Source organism: Plectrocnemia conspersa, unplaced genomic scaffold (genome assembly GCF_051122295.1).
Source record: "Plectrocnemia conspersa isolate PC_06_02 unplaced genomic scaffold, ASM5112229v1 ptg000010l, whole genome shotgun sequence".
Classification (NCBI taxonomy): Eukaryota; Metazoa; Arthropoda; class Insecta; order Trichoptera; family Polycentropodidae; genus Plectrocnemia; species Plectrocnemia conspersa.
Genome location: NW_028277174.1, coordinates 1355124 through 1378294, shown reverse-complemented (window position 1 = coordinate 1378294; position 23171 = coordinate 1355124). Strand labels below are relative to the sequence as shown.

Below are 23171 nucleotides of genomic sequence, written 5' to 3'. Positions count from 1 at the left end.
TTTTGTGTGTACTGTAACTATAGTAATTTTACTCTGCATACATTGCCTAGGTAATGTATGCATTTTCGAAATTCATACTGCCTGTAGCATATATATTTATAATATGAACAATGACCAAACGTAACCATAAAAATCTCTGTTAATAATTTTAAACTAAGCTATTGGACAATATAGTTAATAAAAGTAATATATTACATACATAATTCTTGAGAAACCCTGATAAAATTTGAATAATACCCACATATAAATATATGTATATTCATATTGACTTTTATAGTACTTAAAGCTTAAACAAAAACGAGCTTCATTATTTCATAAAACCCGGTCGAACCCGGTTATTGAAATTTCACAAAAAAAATTCAAATTCAAATAAAATAAATTATGTACAAATATTTTTTTAATTTATTTTTAATATAAAAATTATACTACAAAAAATATAAAATTTATTGAAAACCAAAGAATAAACTAAAATACAAAACTAGATTTTATTTAGGGTTCCTCTTCAGGAAATATGACTTAACACAAAACATTCACTGATTGAGTGAATGATAAGATATTCCTGTGAAGGAATATCTTAAGCTTTGTTACAAAATTTCCTGAAATGAAAAATGCGTGTGTGAATAACACCCACAAAGTTAACCTAACCCTCAAAAACAAATGTTTACAGTTTATTTAATAGTAAAATATCAGTTGAATTATCAATGGTGAGCTAACCTAATGTTAAAACTATGTATCTAACCTACAAAATAAATTAATATATTTAGGAAACTAAGTGCTCGAGTGTCAATTAATTGTAGACTAGTATGTTATAGATTAATGCTAAGATACTTGTAAATACGCTGATTCTGAATCAATTGCGTCAGAGCCAACGTACCGGTTTAAGAACATGATGAACACGGTGATACAATAATAACTTGTATGATATTACTCTTGAATATTTAATGGTTAAATATGAAGCTGCATGTTTAAAGGTTTTCTATACAAATCAATCGTAGTACTAATAATTTTAGCATCATATATTATTAACATAAATATAAAATACAAAAATTTCAATATTTAGAATAGACAAGAAATATGAACAAATCAATATAGTTCTAAATTTATATATTTGGTTATACCGATTAATTATATTAAGTGTTTATAGTACGCCCTCATATGATTTAGAACGGCCTGACCCACCACCCGGTTTCCATGGCAACGGAAATTGTTGATAGTTCATTATTATTCAACGTCATGTTTGGTACTTTACATCTAAATTGTCATTCAAAAATTAGATCAAATGATGGATTAGGATTATAGAGATCGTCGTAGAGCTTGCTCTGTGTGTTAGAAATTCCGTATAATTTTCCATGCCGACATCCGGTGCACGAGGTCATGTAAGTTATACACACTGAATCAATCGTCTAGGATAGCTTATTCAATGGAACTGATTTACACATCAAATATAGGTTAAAAGGTCAGCATTTTGCTTGCGTGGTAAATCGGCTAGAAGTGTTGACGGAGAGTCGAACGGTTCTCCGTCCGAATGTGGAGAGTTCTTGCACATAGGACCAGCTCTGGCGGGCAATTGTAATCAAAGTAGTCAAATTTTACCGAAGAGGACCTTGGGGCCCAGGGCGCACAGTACCTTGGGCAGTTGTCATCTGAAGAATGCCAAGAATGAGAGCAATTCGCCGGCGGCGCCTATACAAGGATTGGCCGATGGCCATATGCAGATATCTCGTACGCAAAAGGAAAAGGAAAAGTTTGTTGACAGGATTAGTTTAGATAGGTGAGTATATATTTTCCATAGGTCGATCGGTTTTTTGACTGTATATCACAAATATTGAGCCCGTAGCAATGCAAAAATTTCACTATAGAAAAAGTTTTGTTGCAAATATAAGATAAGGACTTAATTTTATATGTATCATTTTTTTCATATGAAGCTTTGCATTTTTATGATAAATTAATTGATTTTGAGCATATTCTTTTGGTATAATAGTTAAAAAAAAAAAAAATGATGTTTAATTATAATGTGCTGTGTTGAGTAAATCAAAAACTTAGTTTTGGGCTATACGTTACAATTTTACTTGGGTTATTTGTTAAAGTAGAAACACAACAAGTTTCAATAGTAACTATATTTTTGAAAAATGTTTTTACAATTACACAAATAAATGTTAAGTGCTGAATAACAATACAAATCTAACTATATTGTAGTTAAATGTGAAACAGTATCTCGGAGCGTCAGCTGTTTTGCTCAGCGTTCTGGGTGCATTTGATTTTGGGTTCTAGAGACAGTCCTTTTATATTCGTCTTTGGTGACATTTTGGTTTTAATATTTTCTGCCTCCGTGAAATGTTAATGTTATTAGTTTTTCTTTATATTGATTGGATATCTTACACATCAATTTAAATTAAACAACGTCGCCCGGTAGCAATTGTTTTTAGTTAATTTTTATGTGTTATCAATCAGGAACTTCATTTCAGCTATTTCCAGCGGAAGGGGGGGGAGGGGAGTGATCGTTTTTTTAATATTTCGATTTCATTAAAAAGCATTATATTTCATTAAATGACATGCTGCTTAGAATCCATGTCGTGCCGTGGCCATTGCATTGGAAACTCTCGGTTATCTAGCATCGATTAAAAGAATCATATTTAAACCGAATTTTGCCTAATAGGAGAGCACAAAAAATAATATATTTTTTTACAATAAGTGAGAATTGAACGAAGCATGTCTAAGCAGAAATTTAACTAATATGAGAACGCAAAAAACAATTATCCCTTCTCAGAAGTCAAAAATCTACGTCAAAAGCAATAAAATCGTGCCGTTGCCGTTGCAGTGGGAACGTTCGTTACCGAATGTTACTTCTGAGAAGTGATAATTGTTCTTGCACACTCCTATTGGCCAAAATTCGGTTTGAATACACTTTAACCAATACTCTCTTATCAGAAGTCCCTATTAATATTGGTAAGGATAGCTATCATATTTTTAATGCATAATGTAATATCGAAGTGCAGACAAACTATTGAGCAATATGCAAGATGAGACGTCTGTCTGTACTTCCTCTTCACTTATATTCCCTTGAGAGATGAGTTGGCTTAGTTTGTAATTTTGGCTTTCATTAGGTTAGGTTTGGGTTTGAACAGTAAATGGACGTTTTGCAACTGTCAAATTGAGTTTCATGGACATTTTAGAATAGCATATAATTTCACTAGCACCTGTCAGTAAAATTAAATGTATTTGGACTTTGTTAAATTAAAGTTTACTAAAAAAAATACATTCACTGTAACGTTTATACATTGTATATAAATAAATAATGATAATGTAAATGTATATATTACTTTGTATGGAAAAGTTGAAATCATATAATTGTACTGGCACAAAAATTCAATTCTGTAACATGAGTTTAAAAGTACATTTCCTCTGCTCACATCTGGACTACTTTCCCTGAATGTATGGGTGCAGTAAGCGAAGAGCAAGATAAAAGATTTCACCAGGACTTAAAGATAATGGAAATGCGATACCAAAGTAGATAGAATATGAACATGATCGCGAACTATTTCTGGATGTTGGAAAGGGATGATCCTCAGCAAGTTTACATAAGGAAAAGCGGAAATAGAAGTTTTGAGGGAAAGAGAAAACGTTGCTATAAGGACTTTTATTTTTTGTATCTATTGGAAATTTTCCTAATGGTTTTAGTTTTCATATTTGTGTATTTATGGTATATATTAAAATTGCATTTTGCGTCATTTTTTTAATTTATTATCTTCTTGTGAAATAACCTTACGTTAGGAATGTGATATTTAGAATCAGCACTAAAAATTGCATAAATAACAGTTAACAAAACTAAATCAATTTTCAAAAAGTAGTTTTTTGTAGGTTCGTGCAATTAATGAATATGTAAATATCAAAAGTTATATTGGATAACAACCACATTTCTGAAAAGACCATGTATTGTTTTTAGTGTCTTATCTATCAAATTTGTAAGGGGGGGGGGGTTTGAGTAAAATGCTTTAGGATTGATTACAAAATATTTATAATATGTTTTACTTTTTTCATAGACGAGGTTTATCATGTATTCCGATTGTATTGGGAGAGCCTGGCTTGAGACTGTTATCTTTGCAGCATAATCTTCTCAATAGTCTCTCAGGACTGAATTCGACTGCCGATTTTTCCAATTTGGTCTTTTTGGACGTTTACGATAATCAAATTGATAAGATTTCATCACTAGAGACACTCTCTAGCTTGCGAGTGTTGTTAATGGGAAAGAATAGGTATGCAAATTTATTATAATACGTCCATATTATGCAGTGTTAATAATTAAATAACAAATTATTTCAGAATAAGACGTATTGAAGGCTTGACGTGCGTGACAAAACTTGAGGTTCTCGACTTGCACGGAAATAGAATAACGCACGCCACTGGCCTTAAAGGCCAGAATGAACTGAAAGTTCTGAATTTGGCCGGAAATCAACTAAGAACCGTAGATCTTTCTGGTTTGCCAGAGCTTAGAGAGATGAACTTGAAACGCAATCGTCTCAGGAAACTTGTGGGATGCGAAGGCGCTCCGAAGATACAGAAATTGTTTTTGAGCAATAACGATTTACAAAGGTGGCAATATTAATTAATCATTAATGGCATTGTATAACTTATATTTGCCATAAAAAATTATATATTTGTAAACTTACACGCTGAAGGTAGCCCGTAAAATCAATGTGTTATAGAGAAGGAAATTCTCTAAGCGGATAACACTGGATATTAAAAGGATGATAAAAGGACAATAAATCTCTGAAATCAAATATCAATAATTTTTGTGGATAATTTTCAATCATTCAAAATCAGCGTATAATTTTACATATAAATCTTATCTTTGTGGCAGAAAATCTATATAAATAATCAATGAATGATGAATATTTTTTCAGCATTGATGATATATCTAGTATTGCTTTAGCACTATCTCTCAGAGAAGTCACATTGGATAACAATCCCATAGCTCTGGGAGGAGACTGTGTATCGTTTCTAGTATCTTATCTACCAAATTTGTGCTTTTTGAGTCAAATGCAAGTTACAGAGCAAGTGAGTCTCTATAATATAAATGTCTATTTATAATTCCTTAAATATTATTTAATATTTTTTATGAAGGTTCGACGAGCTGCTATGGCATGGAGACATAATAAGGAATCAAGTATTGCCATTTTTAATGAGCTCGGAGAAGAAGCAGATCCAAATTCTCGCAGAGAGCAGATAATATCAAATGCTCGTGCAAATTGGGAGCTATTAAGGTATACGAGTATATTACTATTATGATTTTAATTTGCTCTTGGATTCATGTTTCGAATGTATTACAGATCACAAAATAAATGTTTATCGTCAACGCTGAACTATGCCAATATTGGCTTAACATCTGAATATGTATATGAAACAAACAATACAGCTAAACATGACGTACCAGATTTGATCAAGAATAATACGCTAGCTCAAATAAATAAAACCGGCAAATTGAATAATGCAAACTTGAAAAATCATCAAGATAAGCAAAATATAGGATATAGAAGTACATCTCAAGATACGGACGTTTCTCATTCGACGTCCACGAGCAGCGAGTTAAAATTACCACCAATATTAGTACCGATCATCGATTCATTAGAACATCAGAAGATTTCTTTAACAAACGATTCGATAGCTGCTGAAACGTCAAATCCAAAGTATATGAAGCGATGGGAAAGCATTTCTAGCGTAGATCCAGTTTTAAACTCTTCGATGAGTTCGTTATTGACTACGACGAGCGATAGCGAATCAGATGTTTCAAAGAAGGTTACGAATAAGCGTCAGATTTTAACTGCTAATAAAAAACGAGCCACTTTTGCTACTAGTAAATCAGTTTCGATATCCGATGCGAATCCCAATTCGATTAAATCGTGGACTAAAAATAGATCCATATCGGATAATAGTGAGAATATGAGCGTTGTGTCTAACGGTACAAATTTAAACTCTACCATAACCAATTCGTCAACTTCTGGCAGCGACGCTGCTAATAAAACGAGGAAGGAAACGGCCTCTAGGTCTGGAAGTTCTAAGGGAAGGCATATTAAAAGTGCGACGACCATTAGAAAGAATCTTTCGAAGCACACGCAGAACAGAGCGGTGACGGCTAAGTCTAAGAACGGAAAGAATACGAACGGGGATAGCAATGTCAACGTTTGTGCGCCGCCAGAGTCAGTGGTTAAAGATCGGGAGCAAGGCAGCGATTGGTTGGTCGAGGTACGCGGCGGACAGGCCAGCGTATGGGGAGCTGGAGCTCTACGCCGCTTAGAAAAATCTTGGCCGTCAGCTAACGATGTGACAACAATCCATTTTCATTACGTTAGTTTTGGAAATATTTGTGGGGTCTTATCAACAATCAAAAATAGGTGAGATAAATATTTTTATTCTTAGATAAATAAAAAATATTGACATATATAATTGTATAAATTCTCTTTTGGAGAGTTCTTTATTTACTATATAATGTAATTTAGTTCCTAGTGTTTCTCATGTTTCTTTAATTTTATTTACATCTAATTCATCACTACTGGTTCTTTTTTTTTAATTTACAAATTATATTGTGAATTTCTTCTAAAGATACTGATTTAAATACTCCAAATTTTACATGAAATGTTTCATTGTACTAATTTATTAAACTAAGGTATTGAATTCACAATCTCTTCTATACTCTCAATGTAGTATGTATTCATTTAATAATCTTTATATATATTTCCAGCAATCTCTATGTTTATTATGATACAATAAAATGATCAGTAATTCTCGGAGTTGTTTTCACTTTACATTTGGTAAAAATTAAAGCTATATTGTTTTAGATTTCCTAATGCTGTTAACATGACATTCCGAGCATGTGGAATATCTTGTATCGGACAATTGGGCGCTCTGGCAGCATTGAGAGGCATATCGTCACTTTCTATAAATAAAGATGGAAATCCTTTAGCAGGACAAGGCTGGCATTCGTACGCTTTGTATAGATTGGCTCATTGGGGTTTGTGTGCTCTCGATCAAGAACAAGTAAGTTATTTATTAATATTACAAATACATCACTAAAAATTACATCCAAATTATAAAGGTTACAGATGAAGCGATACTCTTGGCAAACGATGAATATTCAGGTCTTAGTGAGGTTGTTCTTTGGTCGTTACCCGATAGTTTACTTCAACCACTTCTATTGCGCTTACAAGGAGAGAAGGATAATAACTTTAAGCAACAATTCGAGAAGGATAGTTATAAGAGTATTATCTTCAAAGATGGATACAAAAAAGATAACGTATATGTTAAACTCGGCGATAAAGATTTGTATTGTAATGAGAACGAAAACGAACTGATCAAATATGGAACGGCGAGATGTTGGTTGTGGAATGCCGACGCTACTTTGAGAGACGTAGTTGCAAAAGAAGCTTTGCAATGGAGACGCAGTCCTATGTCGCAAGTACGTATGAAGATTAGTTATTAAATAATTGGGCCAATCATTGTGAATATTTTTCAATGTAGGAAGAAGTGGTGTTACGTCATAGAGGTAGAGCTCATTTGTCCAAAGTGTTGGGTTTGGCCGCCGGTGCTGCTTTGAAACTCAGGATGTTTCGTCGACAATGGCCTGCTGTTCTACTCCATCTGATTACTACAATCATGTACGACTATTCTAAGATACAAGCGCATATCGACGAGAAAATGAAAGAGTTACATTTAGAAATGTGTGCCGAAGGACAGAAAAAAGCATAGGAATATCGTAAACGTTATTAATTATGAATTCTGTTGACTAAATTATAAGACAACCGTACGGTTTTAAACATTTTTATCGGTATAGCGAAAATATATAATATAGAAATTGTTACTTATCGTACGATAAAATATATATTGGGTTTATAGAAGTTTTATAATATTACGACGACACGTTTTTATATATTTTGTTATTTATATATATTTGAAAGATTTTATTAGTGGATAGATTAAAGTTTTTACAATTTTTTAAATATTTGAACAAAACTGCCTTAGTCAACATGAACTTGCACTAAATTTATTCGTAATATATTACACAAATTGTATGAGAAGATGCCAAATCTTATTTTTTTAGTGTTGTTGCTCAAGTCGCGCACAATAGATATGTAACCAATACTTATGATTAGATAGACATGGATATATATGTACACATTAATTTATAATGAAATATGATGTGTTCATATTTTTAACACGCATACTTGGATGTTTTTAATCTACCTCAGAATATAAAATAAAAGAGAAACGGATATGATTTTCGATTTACAAAGTTCATTTCGAGACATACAGAAATCTTGCTCATAATTCACATTGGATGTTAGTATAATGGACGATGAGAGGGAAAATAAGTCAAGTCTATAAATATTTTGACTGATCACTTAAAATGTAAGTTTAATTTTCAACATTGTGATAGTGATGTAAAATTAATATTCGTAGTATATTTTATCTATATATGTTATATAAATATATTATTTAGAATGATATTGTCGTTTAATTTTCCCAGGGCTTGGGACCGGAAAAATGAATCAGTTTATTTGTATTCGGTACATGTTCCGAATTCCAGTTGAGAATTGCATCTCTTATGTTTAAATTCAGAGGACGCTATTTAACAGTGAATTATGTTAAGAGATTTACCATTTAAATAGATACTTTGCTCCATAAAAATTATTGTTTATGCATTACAATAACAATAAATAAACATTAAATAAATACATAAATTGAGCAACATTTTATTTATAGTGGGTATTAAAATATATAAACTGCGCATTACTGTTTCATTAGTGTACCTAACGACCAAAGTTAAGCAACATTAGTCATATGTAGTATGTTTTGTACTACGGTCGAATAATTGCTTATAATAATATTTACAGGAAAATTACATAACGAAATTGGTCTAGTTTTTTTGGAACACAATAATAATATTATTATTAAAAGATGACTTTTTCAATGACTAAAAGAGTTAAAGTAATCGCTAAGTCGTTCGCTAAGACATATTGCATACCGCAGGCGCAAATCTAGAGGGTAATGCTGAAAAATTCACATATATTTTATAAAATGCTTACAGTACTTTATATATTGCACATTTAAATTGTACTCTATTTTATCATAATAAATTTAAAACATAAAAAACTATTCCAGAAATTTTAACGCCATCGCAGTGGAAACTCGCTCAGTAACGAGCGTTCCCACTGCGATGGCGACGCAGTGGGAAGATAGAAGGTCAACAATACAGGTAAGATTAAAATGGATACTATTACGATTAAAACGAAGACTATTTGAAAGTATATTTATTTCAACATAAGATTTACAAAGATTTATCTAAGTTCTATGTACTAGTTCCATTTTCATATTGTTTTCCGAACAACGATGCAAACAGTTCGTTCTTCATATCATCTGAGCAATTCGAAGACTTCTCAGGTGCCATAAAGTTGACCAATTTCGTATGAACGGCGTATCGGATGCGCCTACCTTTAGTGGCTCTTGTGTCAATCTTACGCTTCATCTTACTCCTTAATTGTTGAAGAGCGATCCATTGCCTACTCAGTTGAATAGGATCGGAAACATCAGCAGACTTGTGTTCAATCAGTTCTCTCAACAGCTGATGATAAAAATCGTCATCGTCAAATATCTCCGAGCAATATTCTTCGCCTTTATCCGCTAAGCTCTGAATGTTTCTTTCTTTTCCGATATCCTCACCTTCATCAATAGAATCGTCGTCTTTCTTAACTCCGACAATATCATACTTGGATCGTTTCATTTGCGTTCTTTTGATTAGTCGGTTTTTATCGCCCAGAATAAATTCTATCTGCGATATAGTCGAAGTTTCCGATTGATTCTTTTTAAAGCCGACGGCTAATCTTGTCTTATCATGCCACTTTTGAATGACTCCGTTTCTATATTTACAATAACTCAAGAAACGATCCTGCATCTCTTTAGATAAATCTTCTAATTTACGCTTCTTACTCCTGATCTTTTCAACAGTTTTAACTGGTTCGTTAGATTCAATATCTGAATCGCTCGGAATTTCTTCATCGTCGTCATCTTCTTCCGTTGTAGTGTTTTGCTTATTTTGAGATAAATTCTTAGTCTCGGGATATTGCACTAACAAATGTGACTGAAGATCGAGTAATCTGAAAGCATCAAAAAATTTTAAAAATCGTTTTGATTATTTATTTAGATAATAAATGTATTAATTTAGATAAAAAAAAATACACCTTACCGATTAAGCAAATTTGTTACAGTATTCTTCGTTTTATTAATAGCTGAAATAAATTTTGTATCATTTTCTTTCTTAAGATCTTTGAAAGTATCCGGCATTGGCATTTTATTGGCAGCGATCAAACATTTCTGCATATTGATACGAGTCTCTAAGAGATTTTCCCATAATTTCAATTGATTTCTAACGCAGTTTCCTTTGCCTATTTCTTCGGATTTGTTGGTTTCCGTTAAATGTTTGAAACCGTCATGTTCACTCGTATCTAACTGACTCAAATCGAATCCTTCAGTTTCGCTTTCATCGTAATCGCCCAATTCATCTCCGTCATCGTCACTTTGACCTTCTGTATCATCATCATCCTCGCTATGAAAAGATAAATCTTCTGAATCTTGTTGAATTTCGCTTTCGTTTTGGTCACTTTTGTCATCAATACTTTGATCGGATTCGGAAGATTTCCTCTTACTAACTTCGCCGGCGTACTTGTTATCGATATCAGAGAGCAGTTTTACGTTTTGCTTTCTGAAACTACTGATAACGGTCTCTTCTTCGTCATCGTCGAGTTCGAAGTCGTCTTTGGTCACTGTTGTAGGCTTACTGTGGAACACCAAATCATCTTCGATGTCGGCACTGGGAGCGACGGTCAATGATTTTGCGATCTTTTCTGATAAAATCGGCTTTTGCTTCGGTTTCGCCTTTCGAATCATTTTTGCGAGTGTCAGAACCACAAGTCAAAACAGCACGTGGAGTAGCTGTCAATTGACGTATTTGGTCATAAAACAAAAACATTCGGCCATGAAATATTCTATCAATATAAATAAATGTTATATCCTTATAACGAAATTGTATTATATTAATAAACCATAATTTAAATTTATTTAAATTTAATAAATTAATATTTTTTGAATTAAATAAAATTCAAATAATTCAATAGTATCAATTACTTAGAAATAATTTTAAAACTTAAAAGGCGGCTTCCATAAATTAGGTGACAGTGTGAATAAATTAAATAAAAAAAGAATAAAAAAAAGAATAATGATTTTGATATTTTGAAACAGAAATTTGCAAAAAGGGATTATAATAGATGATGTGAGAATAAATTTAAGCTAGGTGGGAAAAAATATCAACCCTTTAACGACTAAAAGTTTTAACATATAATGTCATAAAACGACTAAGAGTCGAAGACAAGCCATAAAGCGTTTTGAATTTCTGGATATGAAAAATCATTAAAAAATATAAAGGAGAGGATGTGTGATGTAAGACTGTATTTACATTTTCTGGTTTGTGAAAGTGAATTGTCTTGGATTATTATTATATACATAAGATGCTTCATTCAGTTAATATTTGCTGGATGAGTGCTGGAAAATGCCTGGGGCGCTTTTTTGCCATTCTAAAAGAAATATCCATATTTCATAATGACAATATCAAGTCTTAAAAGCTTGGAAATCAAATGCATGATCATATTTTAAAAAATCAGATCATGCATTTATTACTGATATCACCAATCATTTAAACGAATGTAATTTTAAATTGGAAGGCAAGCGACAGAATATTGGCATTTATTTCGGGCATTTAAATAGATTCAAGAACATATTAAAGTTGTTTAAATCAACGTTGTTTAATGTTATTTTTACATTGTTTTCTTAGTTGCAAAGAAGATTTCGAGAAAATGAAAAAAAAATAGGGAATATAATTTTTATCGCATGTAAAGTTTATTGATAAAATCAGATTGCTACATAATTACCTTCGTTATTTTATCGTATTGCTACATAATTACGTTCAAAAATTTAAACAGATTAGGTGCGAGCGAGCGGCAGTGAGCGAGCGTTGGCCGGAACAGTGAACATGACATGAATAACTCTCTGCAACGAATCCGTTTAAAATGAGGATTATTTAAAAGGATAACAAATTATTTAAATGTTCTAACCACGATCGCTCGCTGCCGCTCTCTTACATCTGACTAGTTTAAATTTTAAGACGTATTTATGTAGCAAAATGTTGTTGGTCGCTTTCGTAGCCGTTAAGATCAAACGCAGATAAAATGTTCATACCATTGGTTTCTGAGCGTGGCACCAATACTCTTAACAAGTACTGAATTTTATAAATAAATTGCATTTTTAAATATTTAAATTTATCACGTAATAAGGTTTTTAATTACGGTGAGTTTTTGAACGCGGCTAAACAATTCGGCTATTTATTTAATATTTGTATATGACAACACTGGCTTTTGCTTACGCATTTTGTACATTTGCGAATTTCAGTGTTACCACGTGTAAAAAAATTGTGAAGAAAAAATTAAATAATTTTTATTAAAATAAATAGACAATATTATTTTATTCCAATCTAATTTGCGTTTATAAAATGACATTATTATTTTTTAATTTATAAAAAAAAATGGTTTTTTTGAGACGCATTAATTTTTAATTACGTCGTATTTTACGGGATCAAAGCATTTCATTCACAAAAAATACTTTTACTTTTATGTAAATAAAGGAAAATAATGTTAAATAACTTCGAAGGTGTAATAAATGTATTAAAGAGGCTTCCATATAAAATTCGCGAATCAAAAGGGGGAAATCGTTTCAATAGCGTCAAAACAACCTTTGTAAGTTCTATACAAGGTTATTTACTTGAAATGTATTTCATTTTGCTCGAGCGAGTTCGATGGCATGCTTTTAGCAATTTCCTAAAAATAGATGAAAATAATTATTCAACTATGAAATGTTACCTTTGATTCATACGCGACTATTTCTGTATTCATTGCTTGGTGCCAGTTTGTTGTGTTATTACAAAATAATTGGACAGTAATTGCGAGGAGTGGTGTTTAAAAAAAATTATCGTTATGAAACAAAGACAGAAATCTTTCCAATTAGCAAGTTCCTCAATGTGTGAAAATTACATTATAATGTTAATTATTAATTTATAAATAGTTTTAAATTTGTTTTCTTGTAAAGAGAAAGTATACTTATTTGTTTGAAGTATTGTTAATATGCCAGAACATTTTGTTCTTATGATAAACTTTATTTATCTTGAATCTGCGCAACTCAAATAAATAAAGTATTAAAGGGAAAATTCCGCAACATTCCTTACTTGTAAATATATGTAAAAACGATCAATAACCGAATTCCGCTTGGTTAAATCTTTGGTATTCTCAACGTGTGGGTCGTAAAAGGGAGAATTGAACATATTTGAAATGCAATACACGAAAGCTTTTATCCTTGAGGGCTTAAATGCAAAGATTGATGTATAATTTAATTTAATTTGGTTCCATTCCATTACTCCGTAATGTCCACTGGATAAGATGGATGAATCAATGAATTCTACAATACATACTTTAAGATGTAATTAAGTATGCATATATACTTTAGTAAATAATAATTAAATTTTTCTTTCAAGATTTATTTAATTTTTAGACCATGATACAAAGTGATTTCTGAGATACTTTTGGGATGTGATTTGTTGTGTTCTCATTAAAAGGTAATCATTTATTTCAAAAGTTCAGCATTTATTTAGGTTACTAAAGGGTGTTATTTACAATAATAAAAATAAAAATTATTTAATAAAATGACTCATTTTTATTTTAAGCAAGAAGCTTTAAAGCCGGGCGAGCATGGATATCATTTCAGCTTTTTACAGGGGAGAGGGGAGGCGGAAGTTGGACAGTCAGTGGTCGTTTTTTTAATATTTACAATTCATTTGGATACATAATATTTTAATAAATAACATGCATTTTTCTGGATAAATTCAAGGAAGTCTATGATTAAACCCACGTCAAAAGCAATTAAATCGTGCCATCGCCGTCGTGGTGAAACCGCTTGGTTATCTAGCGTTCACGTTAAGAATTTTTATAACAATATTACGACTAACAATAAGTGAGAATCGAATAAAGCATATCTAAATCGAATTTTGCCCAATAGGAGAGCGCAAAAAATAATTATCCCTTCTCAGAAGTCAAAAATTCACGTCAAAATCAATAAAATTGTGCCGTCGCCGTCGCAGTGGGAACGCTCGTTACCGAGCGTTCCCACTGCGACAGCGACGGCACAATTTTATTGATTTTGACGTGAATTTTTGACTTCTGAGAAGTGATAATTATTTTTGCGCCCTCCTATTGACAAAATTCGGGTTGAATATACTTTAACCAACATTTGAAAATTATAAATCCGTAGTAATATCGGTAAGGATAGCTATCATATTTTTAAAACATATGTAATATTAAAGTGCTGACAAACTATAGTGCAATATGCGAGACGCGACGTATGTCTGTACATCTTTCGCTTATTTGCCCCTGAATGATGATTTCGCTTATTAAACTTCTACAACTGTAATTCGTTTTAGTACATTCATTAGATTTGAACAGCAAATGAACGTTTCGCAACTGTTTAATTTAATTACATAGACATTTTAGAGCAGCATATAATTTCATTAGCCTCTATCAGTTAAATTACATTTTCGCTGGTAAAAATATGTAACTGCTGGTAAAAATGTATTTGGACTTCAGTGAAAATATAATTTTATTGTAAAATACACATTCACTGAATCATTTATACATCGCATGTAAATAAATAATGATAAGTATGTAAATATATATATTACAACATGTGAATAAGTTGAAATCATATAATTTTACTAGCACCTGGCAGATAAATTATATTTTCACTGGTAAATTATATATCTACTATACTTTATTTGCGATAACACAGTCAGTTCGAGAGCTATCCATTTCATCATTATTCATAATTGAGAAAGATATGGCAAGTTTAGGTTTACGCCCCTACTATAAGCTCTTAAGCACACGATACGGATATACGTTCAAATCATTACTGAGATTGATTGATATAGTACTGATTTTAATTTCTATAAATTTGTACAACATATTAATAGGAGTAACGATAAGTATATCAAACGAATATACGTATTGTGTGTGCTAATAGTAGAGGCGTAAACCCAAACTTGCCATCTCTTTCTCAATTATAAATAATGATGAAATAGCTCTTGACCTGACTGTGTTAACTCAAATATAGTGTAGTATAAATATATTCCGATACGATTTCACTGAAATGACATGTTTTAAAACATTTTCGGGATAGATTCAAGACTGTTTTAATAAATTTTCTTAGAGGAATAACTCGATGCTTGCTGGTTTAGAACCAGAAACGTTATTTCAGCTTTTTCCCGAGGCGGAGGAAGGGGGGGGGCAAAAGTTCACCAGTCAGTGGTCATTTTTTATTTTAATATTTCGATTTCATTCAGATTCATAGTGTGCCTAATTAATATATTTTTCTGGTCTCTTTCTAGGGGGAGGGGGAATTGCCCCCTCCTCAAATGACGTCAATGTGGGCGAGCGTCGTGAGGCAATACTACTCTAAAACACCTGTTGTCTAACAAAGCACTACGCCTACAACTGATATATTTTATACACGTGTGTGTCTTAAGAATTTTTTTATGAAGTATTCCTTACAAGTAGAGTAATTCTAGCGCCCCTTCTCACTTTTTCTTGCAAAATGGCCTCTCGCTGAGCAGCAAATTGATAATCAATACGACATAATATCAATAAAGACGTATGAGATCACGTTTCCGCGTCTAGTACGTGGAATGTGGTGCGAAATAGTCGATGATTAGAAAAAATGTAGGCCGAGTTTTCGACGCAAAATCTGTCAAAGTTAATAGAAAAATTCACGGGTCAATCGATCGGGTTATGGGATGTCAAAAATTAATTGGGTTTCATCTATGGGTGTAGGCGTATGCACATTGGAAGGGTACTGCGCGTCGTTATGATGACATTGCCCTTTTTGCAATTTTACTACGAATAAAAAGCGATTCAGTAAACCGTCTATTAATGGATTTATAAAACGATCTTGTTAACTATTTTTAATACCACAATATAATTAATGCCCTACATAATATTAAAGATATAATTTTTAATTTAATTTTGTTTTCATTGGTTTTAAATCTTTAATGATTATTTAAATATGTTTCGAATACAGGTACTAATGTTATTGATTTAATTTTGTATGGAAAATAATTATTTGAATGTTTAACAATTGAATAGTTTTAATCGTGTTTATATGTATCTATATTACTAATAACATCTCTTGGTGTTTTTACACTGGAAGATGATATCGATGTCATTCCTTTCGATTCCATTCATTCACAGCTGGCTAGAATAGTTTTGGAATCAATATCAAAAACAGCACAACACACTTAACAAATCATTGACGTATAAACAAACTGCCAAAAAAAAAATATACTAACCCCATTCATACTTATACAATATACGATCAATCACAATAAAAAAATCCATATATAAATATTTTATGAACATAGAAATTTTGGAGGAGATAGCAAATATTAAAAATAATCATATATATATTTTTAAATAAATGTAATAAAAAAAAAAAAGCATTTTAAATATTGTTTTATTAATTATTTTACGGAAAAATTTAAAATAAAAAAAAATATAAATTTTGCAAAATTATTTTCAGTAAATTAAAAATATATTTTTTAATAAAAACATAATTATAAATAAAATAATGGTAATTTTTTCAATACGGGAAATTGTTTTAATAAAAAATGAGCATTAAATAAATATATCTATGTTCAATAAAAATATTAGATTGAGCAGCATTTTATTTGACGTGTGCACTGAAAAACAATAATTATTGGTATTTTTTAATTATAAATAATATAAAAATATTAATTTTCATTCAAGTTGTAAATTACAAGACAAATCAGATTTTTCTAATTATAATATAAAATCATATATTTTATTCAAAAGATTACTTTGTATATCGTTTCACAGATTCCCTTGACATTCATAATTATAATTAGAAGTTATGGAAACGTTTCTGTATTCGATATGAAAATTGGTATAAATACCCTCAGATATATTATAACATTAGCGTCAACTCAAAGCGTGTCCGTTTATCAAAGCGTTTTGAGAGCAAACGTCAAAGACACGTCTTGATTTACTAAAGCGCTAATGTTTCTACAATATTTACACGTGCGTTTTATACATTAGCGATTCTATTTTCGATACTAATCATCTCTAAGATTAGCTAAAATATTTCGATTAAATGGCTGGAAATACTTTGACTATCAAATACGAAGCAATCTATTTTTTAAAGGTCTTTAAAATTTTGCTATATTTTTTTTCATTAGTAATAATAAAATATGACGCGTATTAAACTTGAATTAAGTTGTAATTCATGAAAATTGAAGCAACATTTATACCAAAAACCTTACGTTTTTTCATTGAAAAATAGTCAAGGCCAGAAATTGGATAAGTGGTGCAAATTGTCTTGATATTCGGGGCGGTGTTTGCTTTAAGTTATGATCGCTATAATCACCATTAATACGCACAACATGGCTATTCCGCAACAGGCAGCGATCCCACACCCCCAGGGGACGTCACGAGTCTAGGGGTGCGTTCAATCATAAGTAAGAAAGTGGGAAAATCTCGCATAGCGATATAATGTTTGTTAACGTCGATTCGCTTCGGTGGAAACCCATAAGGATGCGTCAGTCAACACTTTCGGACGGATTCTCTCGCACATGTAACTGAGCGAATTTATTTTTATCGGATATATGCTCTGTAAATAAATTCATCTTTGTTGAGCGATTCTATCGAACGTTATTAAAATATTATATTAAAAATATTATTAATGACATCACTACGAATAACCACAATTTACAATTATTTGTTCTACATAAAGTACTCATTATAATATATAATACACTTATGCCAATCTGCAAAACATTTTATCTATTTATTTATTTCCAATCTGACCGTCATGACTTTATGTGCCATGATGACCTTTATTCAAAACAGTTTTTTTTTTAACATTTTATATACATCCATATACTACAAATGCATCAACTCAGACATGCACTCATATACATATTCAATATATAAAAAAAATGTTGTTCATATCTAAAAGAATGCAAAATATTACATAAATTGTTCTGAAAAAACATCTCCGAAAACCTCTTTGTGTTTGGCAAGCTCATTGAGAAGCTGGATGGATCGTGTAATAGAAACATTTTTAATCCGCGACCATGAGGAATATGGGACGCGATCGCGAATCTCAAGAGCAGGTTTACACAATTCAATATGGGATGAGGGCCATATTATATTTGCCATTAGATTATTCCTACGATCTCTGTATAAACATTCTAGCTAGAAAAACTTTCACTACAGATATCAAAATCACTTAACTTGCAAACAAGTAGAGATTCTCTCTACACGTAAATGACGTTTGCAACAAATCGGCTTTATTATGAGGAACGCATTACATTTTTACGATCCATCAGTTATTCGCATCCTATATGAAACTTTAGCTTGCAGCATTCTTGAATCGGAATCTATAATTGATAATTCCTGAATAAGCAAATACTTATTTTTAATTGAAAAAGTTCTCAAGATACCTTCATAAAAGGATATTTGCTTATTTTTATAATGGATTTTTTTAGGGGCGCTGGAATACGTTCTTAGAGAAAGTTGTATGTTGCTAAACAATAACGTCATTTTAGCTTTCAGGGGCAAAACTTGGCCAAGTTCAAGGAATCTACGTCAAAAGCAATAAAATCAGCAGTGGAATTATAGGACTTTTTATAACAATATTACGACTTATATAAGTGAGAATCAAAGTTACTAAAATTTGACGAAAAGGAGCGCAAAAAACAATTATTCCTTTTCAGAAATCAGTCACGTCAAAAGCAATAAAACCGTGCCGTCATCGACGCGTTGGAAGCGCTTGGTTTTCTAGCGTTCATATGAGGACATTTTTATAACAATGAGTGAGAATTAAATAATAGATGCATATCTAAACCAAATTTTCCCCAATAGAAGAGATTGATAATTGTTTTTGCGTCCTCCCATAGACCAAAATTCTGTTTGAATATACATTAACCAATACTTTCATAACAGAATTTCAAGGTAATATCGATAAGGATAGCTATCATATATGTAATATTGAAGTGCGGACAAACTATAGTGCAATATGCGAGACGCGACGTCTGTTTGTAGTTTTTCCGCTAATTTTCTCTTGAGAGATGAGTAAGTTATATTTTCGCCTTTTTGGTAAATTATGTTTTCGCTAATAGAAATATATATCTACTGGTGAAGATGTATTTGGACTTTACTAGTGAAAATTAATATAAACTTACTATAAAATAAGTATTTACTGTTACATTTATACATCGAATGTAAATAAATAATGAAGTATGTAAATCAGTGGCGTGCCGTCCATACATGCGGTAGATTCAAAACGTCAACCCGCATGCACTAAAAACATTGTGGAATTCCTGATGTAGCAATGTATTTAAGTGACTTGTGTTGCTCATATTGAATATATTGACGATGATTTTAAAAGTATGATTAAAAAAAATATTTATTTTGTATGAAACATTAAGCTTATTCATTTTTTTTGAAGAATTAAAGCATGACAAACTTTATCAAAAGCCTTTTTAAAATCAATGTAGATGTCATTTTTCGTGACAAAATTAGTAAAAGAGAGCAGATTCTACTGATTTCGATATATGAAAATCAAGGAATACCAAGAGTTTAGTCAAACGAGCACCAAAGTTTGGCGCATTCAAATGGCAGAAGAAGTAGGAAGATGTATAGGAGTAAGAAGTTGTGAAAAGGTAAGAGTCTGTGACAGGTTCTCCTCGACCATTTTGCGCCAACGCATTTAAACAAAATGGTTGGCATTGGCATTTACGTATTAAACGTTAATAAGGTATACCTTTATTTACAAAGAAAAAAATAAATTGCCCTTTTCAAATATTGTGTAGTTACCTGATTACGTTATTGATAAAAATATCAAATGTCTAATAAAATTTTATTTGACCTTTATCCATATGGGAATTTCAAGTAATATTTTTATAAAGAAAACGATGAAAATAAAGAAATTTAAAACAACAATAATTTGGTACGCTGTGATTTTTAATTGTCAAATTTAAGATAAATTAGTAAAAAAATAATAATATGATTGTTTTATCTGTAAAATTAAATTTGTTTATTGCCTTGTTTGTTTGTCAGTATCGTCTATTTTTATGACACATAATAAATAAACCACAATTGATAAATTGAAGAAAAAATCGGCATAAACGAATCAATGGTCAGACCTTCTACCGATGGCCTTATAACCTAGTGTCAATCTCAATTTTAATCATCTACATACGTGTCATTTTTTAATCATTAGACATACATATTTCAGTTTCCTATTGCGTATTATCAAAACACAATGACATATTCTGTTTTGTGTAATAAAATATGTATATATCTAGTTATTTGTTTTATAATCGCAATCATCGTTTTTAAAAACATATGTACTATTAATATCAAAGTATATTGTTTACAAAATTCAATATCGAAATACCGATAAAGTAAAAATATGTTTACATTTTATTTATATTACGATTAAATATTTCAGTTACAATGAAATACAAATACAGCACACTGTCTACAAAGCTTGATTCTTGTTTTAATAAGTTGACATTGAAAATTGCGTGGAGAACTCTCAGATCTTTCATTTATAAAATATTCAGAGCAAGTCCATAGGATTATAAAAAAAAATCTGCAATGATTTTGAAACCAAAATTTTTGTGTGGATGGCTCGTTCAAGAGTAGTGTTCTCAAGCGCTGAAGTGCTGCCCCCCAAGGGGTAGGAATAAGGGACGCGATCGCGACGCTTTAGAGTTTAGAGCATTCTATAACTCACAGCCGAAAGTCACCGAGCATTGACGGGTTGCCACTGAATAAAAACTTATTGATTCGATGATTTTTAATTTATTTTTATCCTTTCTAATTAAATTAGAAATTTAATTTTTTTAAAAGACAGTTTTTGTATAAACCAGCTATTTACTTTCTGTATGTTTGGCATGTTGGCATACGTTATTTAACAAATACAGCAATTAAGTAAATATTAAGAATATATATCAAAGATTTTCAGGTAGATGAAATATTCAAAAATATAAATATACTATAACACAATGGAACAATAACGCAATAATGATATTTATAAATATTTCTAAACTACAAATGAATTAAGTTAAATTTATTAATACTAAAATACTAGTATTTTTATTGGAGCGATACCGAAATTTTAGTAATGATAAATCTGTCGGAACACTGGTTTTAAAAGCTCCAATAGAAACATTTTAGAGCTTTCAAGCCTAATTAAGAGAAATAAGGGTAAACAAAAATTTTTTTTTATTGCTTTTGACGTGGATTTTTGACTTCTGAGAAGGGATATTTGTTTTTTGCGCCCTCCTATTGGTCAAAATTTGGCTTAGATATTCTCACATATTACATCCATACATTCATAGTGACGGCGACGGCACGATTTTATTACTTTTGACGTGGATTTAAAACAGGGGCATAATTTGGCAGGGTGGTAGGCGGAGGAATCTATCCCTAGAAAAAGCATATTCATTAATAAAAACTGGCAAACTTTTGTCCCCCCCTCTTAGAAAAAGCTAAAATTACATCCCTGTCGTTAAAAAAGGATGACACTCAAATTAAATGGTATATTTTTAATGTTGCTATGGTAAAGAATTAACAAATATTGTTAAGCAAATTTAATTTGAAATTATTCCCCTCGAGGAGAAGTCGCCATTTTTTGATTCTGAATGCGTATCTGTCTCAAAATAGTTACTCTTAAACCAATAGGATTCCCATTATTAACGTTTGACACTGACCCTCATGAAAACGCCGTTTACTGAAGATTCGAAGGACCAGTGAAACAACGAGAATAAATGTTGAAATTAATTTATTTCGTCTTTCTACAAATTAAATAAGTTGGCTTATGGCTGCAAACGAGCGGTATAAAAAGGAGCTTTAAGCATTTTGGAAAAAGCACTATTTTAATAACCATGCTCCGCATAGAAGAGTTTTTGATAATTGTTTATGATGCGATTTTATTTGTTCGCGACTGTTTTAAAAAATAGAGCCATGAGCAAGATTGCTCCAAAACTGCTCCAATGATTTTGTTCATATCCTTGGCCAACAACCATTTTGAGAAATGATAAAATCCTTTAAATATTAACTAAAATAAAGGCAACGTGATAATTAACTTTATTTCCTCAACATTCTATTTTTTATTTCAGGTATAAGTATAATAGTAACAATATTTAAATTATCACGTATTACTCCTTCTGAGTATATTGTTTTTTGCTGCATATTTTTTATGTCGTTTTTTTGAGTAAGATTAATTCATTATTTAATTGTCATCATTTTTTTTTCATCAATTTATTTTTATACTATTTTTTAGCTATCTATATATCTAATAAAGTTGAATTATGTTTCAATATATTTTCCTTGTATATTAAAATACTAAATATATAAAACAGACTACTTTAAAGCAATATTTCAGCACGAATACCCAGTGGTATAAGTAAGGTTCTAATACCAGAAGCGTACGGCGAGATACATCAGATTTCGCTCGCTCGCGTGCTAAGTGACGAGAGTGAGTGAGAAGAAGTAGGCGTGCGGAACGCATGTAACAGACGCCCTTATCTCTCACTTACTCTTGTCACTTAACACGCGAGCGAGCGAAATGGAATGTGTCTCACTATACGCGCCTGACTAATACATGAAAGACATATGTTCGTATCCTACATGAACCTTAATGTTTTTTATTTTTTTTCTATAGAGATTTGTGATTATAATGTTGATCGATCATCACCGTTTAGGTTTTCCTAGATTTTCCTTATCTCACATACAAAAATCGCTATGAATAATTAAAATAAAATCGAGCTACGTAATGCATAGTGACATTGTTGATTGTGTTTATCCCTACACGAAGATTTAATATAAATAAATAATAAAGGCAGACTGAAAAAAACATACATCATCGTAAGAACTATTGAAATTATATTTTGATTTAATACTGTCACTTTTCATTCAATCCATTACCTCCTTATAATACATAGCGAG

At 31.2% G+C, this 23171-nt stretch overlaps 2 protein-coding genes across 2 annotated transcripts; one reads left to right on the top strand and one right to left on the bottom strand.

Moving 5' to 3' along the window:
• The first annotated feature begins 1349 nt into the window (after nucleotides 1-1349).
• On the top strand, nucleotides 1350-8470 carry LOC148230277 (uncharacterized). The gene is made up of 10 exons (XM_088195475.1): nucleotides 1350-1376; nucleotides 1449-1771; nucleotides 4041-4253; nucleotides 4321-4590; nucleotides 4902-5055; nucleotides 5122-5261; nucleotides 5328-6389; nucleotides 6834-7032; nucleotides 7091-7450; nucleotides 7513-8470. Exons 1-10 carry the CDS (start codon nucleotides 1350-1352, stop codon nucleotides 7738-7740), a joined length of 2976 nt encoding a protein of 991 aa, XP_088051601.1. The 3' UTR covers nucleotides 7741-8470.
• An 817-nt stretch (nucleotides 8471-9287) lies between these two features.
• On the bottom strand, nucleotides 9288-10994 carry Aatf (Apoptosis antagonizing transcription factor). Its single transcript, XM_088195057.1, has 2 exons — nucleotides 10235-10994; nucleotides 9288-10145 (listed from the first exon to the last, which is right to left on the bottom strand). Exons 1-2 carry the CDS (start codon nucleotides 10933-10935, stop codon nucleotides 9341-9343), a joined length of 1506 nt encoding a protein of 501 aa, XP_088051183.1. The 5' UTR covers nucleotides 10936-10994; the 3' UTR covers nucleotides 9288-9340.
• Between the last annotated feature and the right edge of the window lie 12177 nt (nucleotides 10995-23171).

Bases quoted from the DNA above. Each gene is read 5' to 3' on its own strand.
- Aatf (XM_088195057.1), bottom strand. From the start codon at position 10,935: ATGATTCGAAAGGCGAAACCGAAGCAAAAGCCGATTTTATCAGAAAAG. The intron at 10,146-10,234 runs GTAAGGTGTATT...TGATGCTTTCAG, and splicing joins GTAACAAATTTGCTTAATCG to ATTACTCGATCTTCAGTCAC.
- LOC148230277 (XM_088195475.1), top strand. From the start codon at position 1,350: ATGCCGACATCCGGTGCACGAGGTCAT. The intron at 5,262-5,327 runs GTATACGAGTAT...AATGTATTACAG, and splicing joins GCAAATTGGGAGCTATTAAG to ATCACAAAATAAATGTTTAT. The intron at 7,033-7,090 runs GTAAGTTATTTA...CAAATTATAAAG, and splicing joins GTGCTCTCGATCAAGAACAA to GTTACAGATGAAGCGATACT.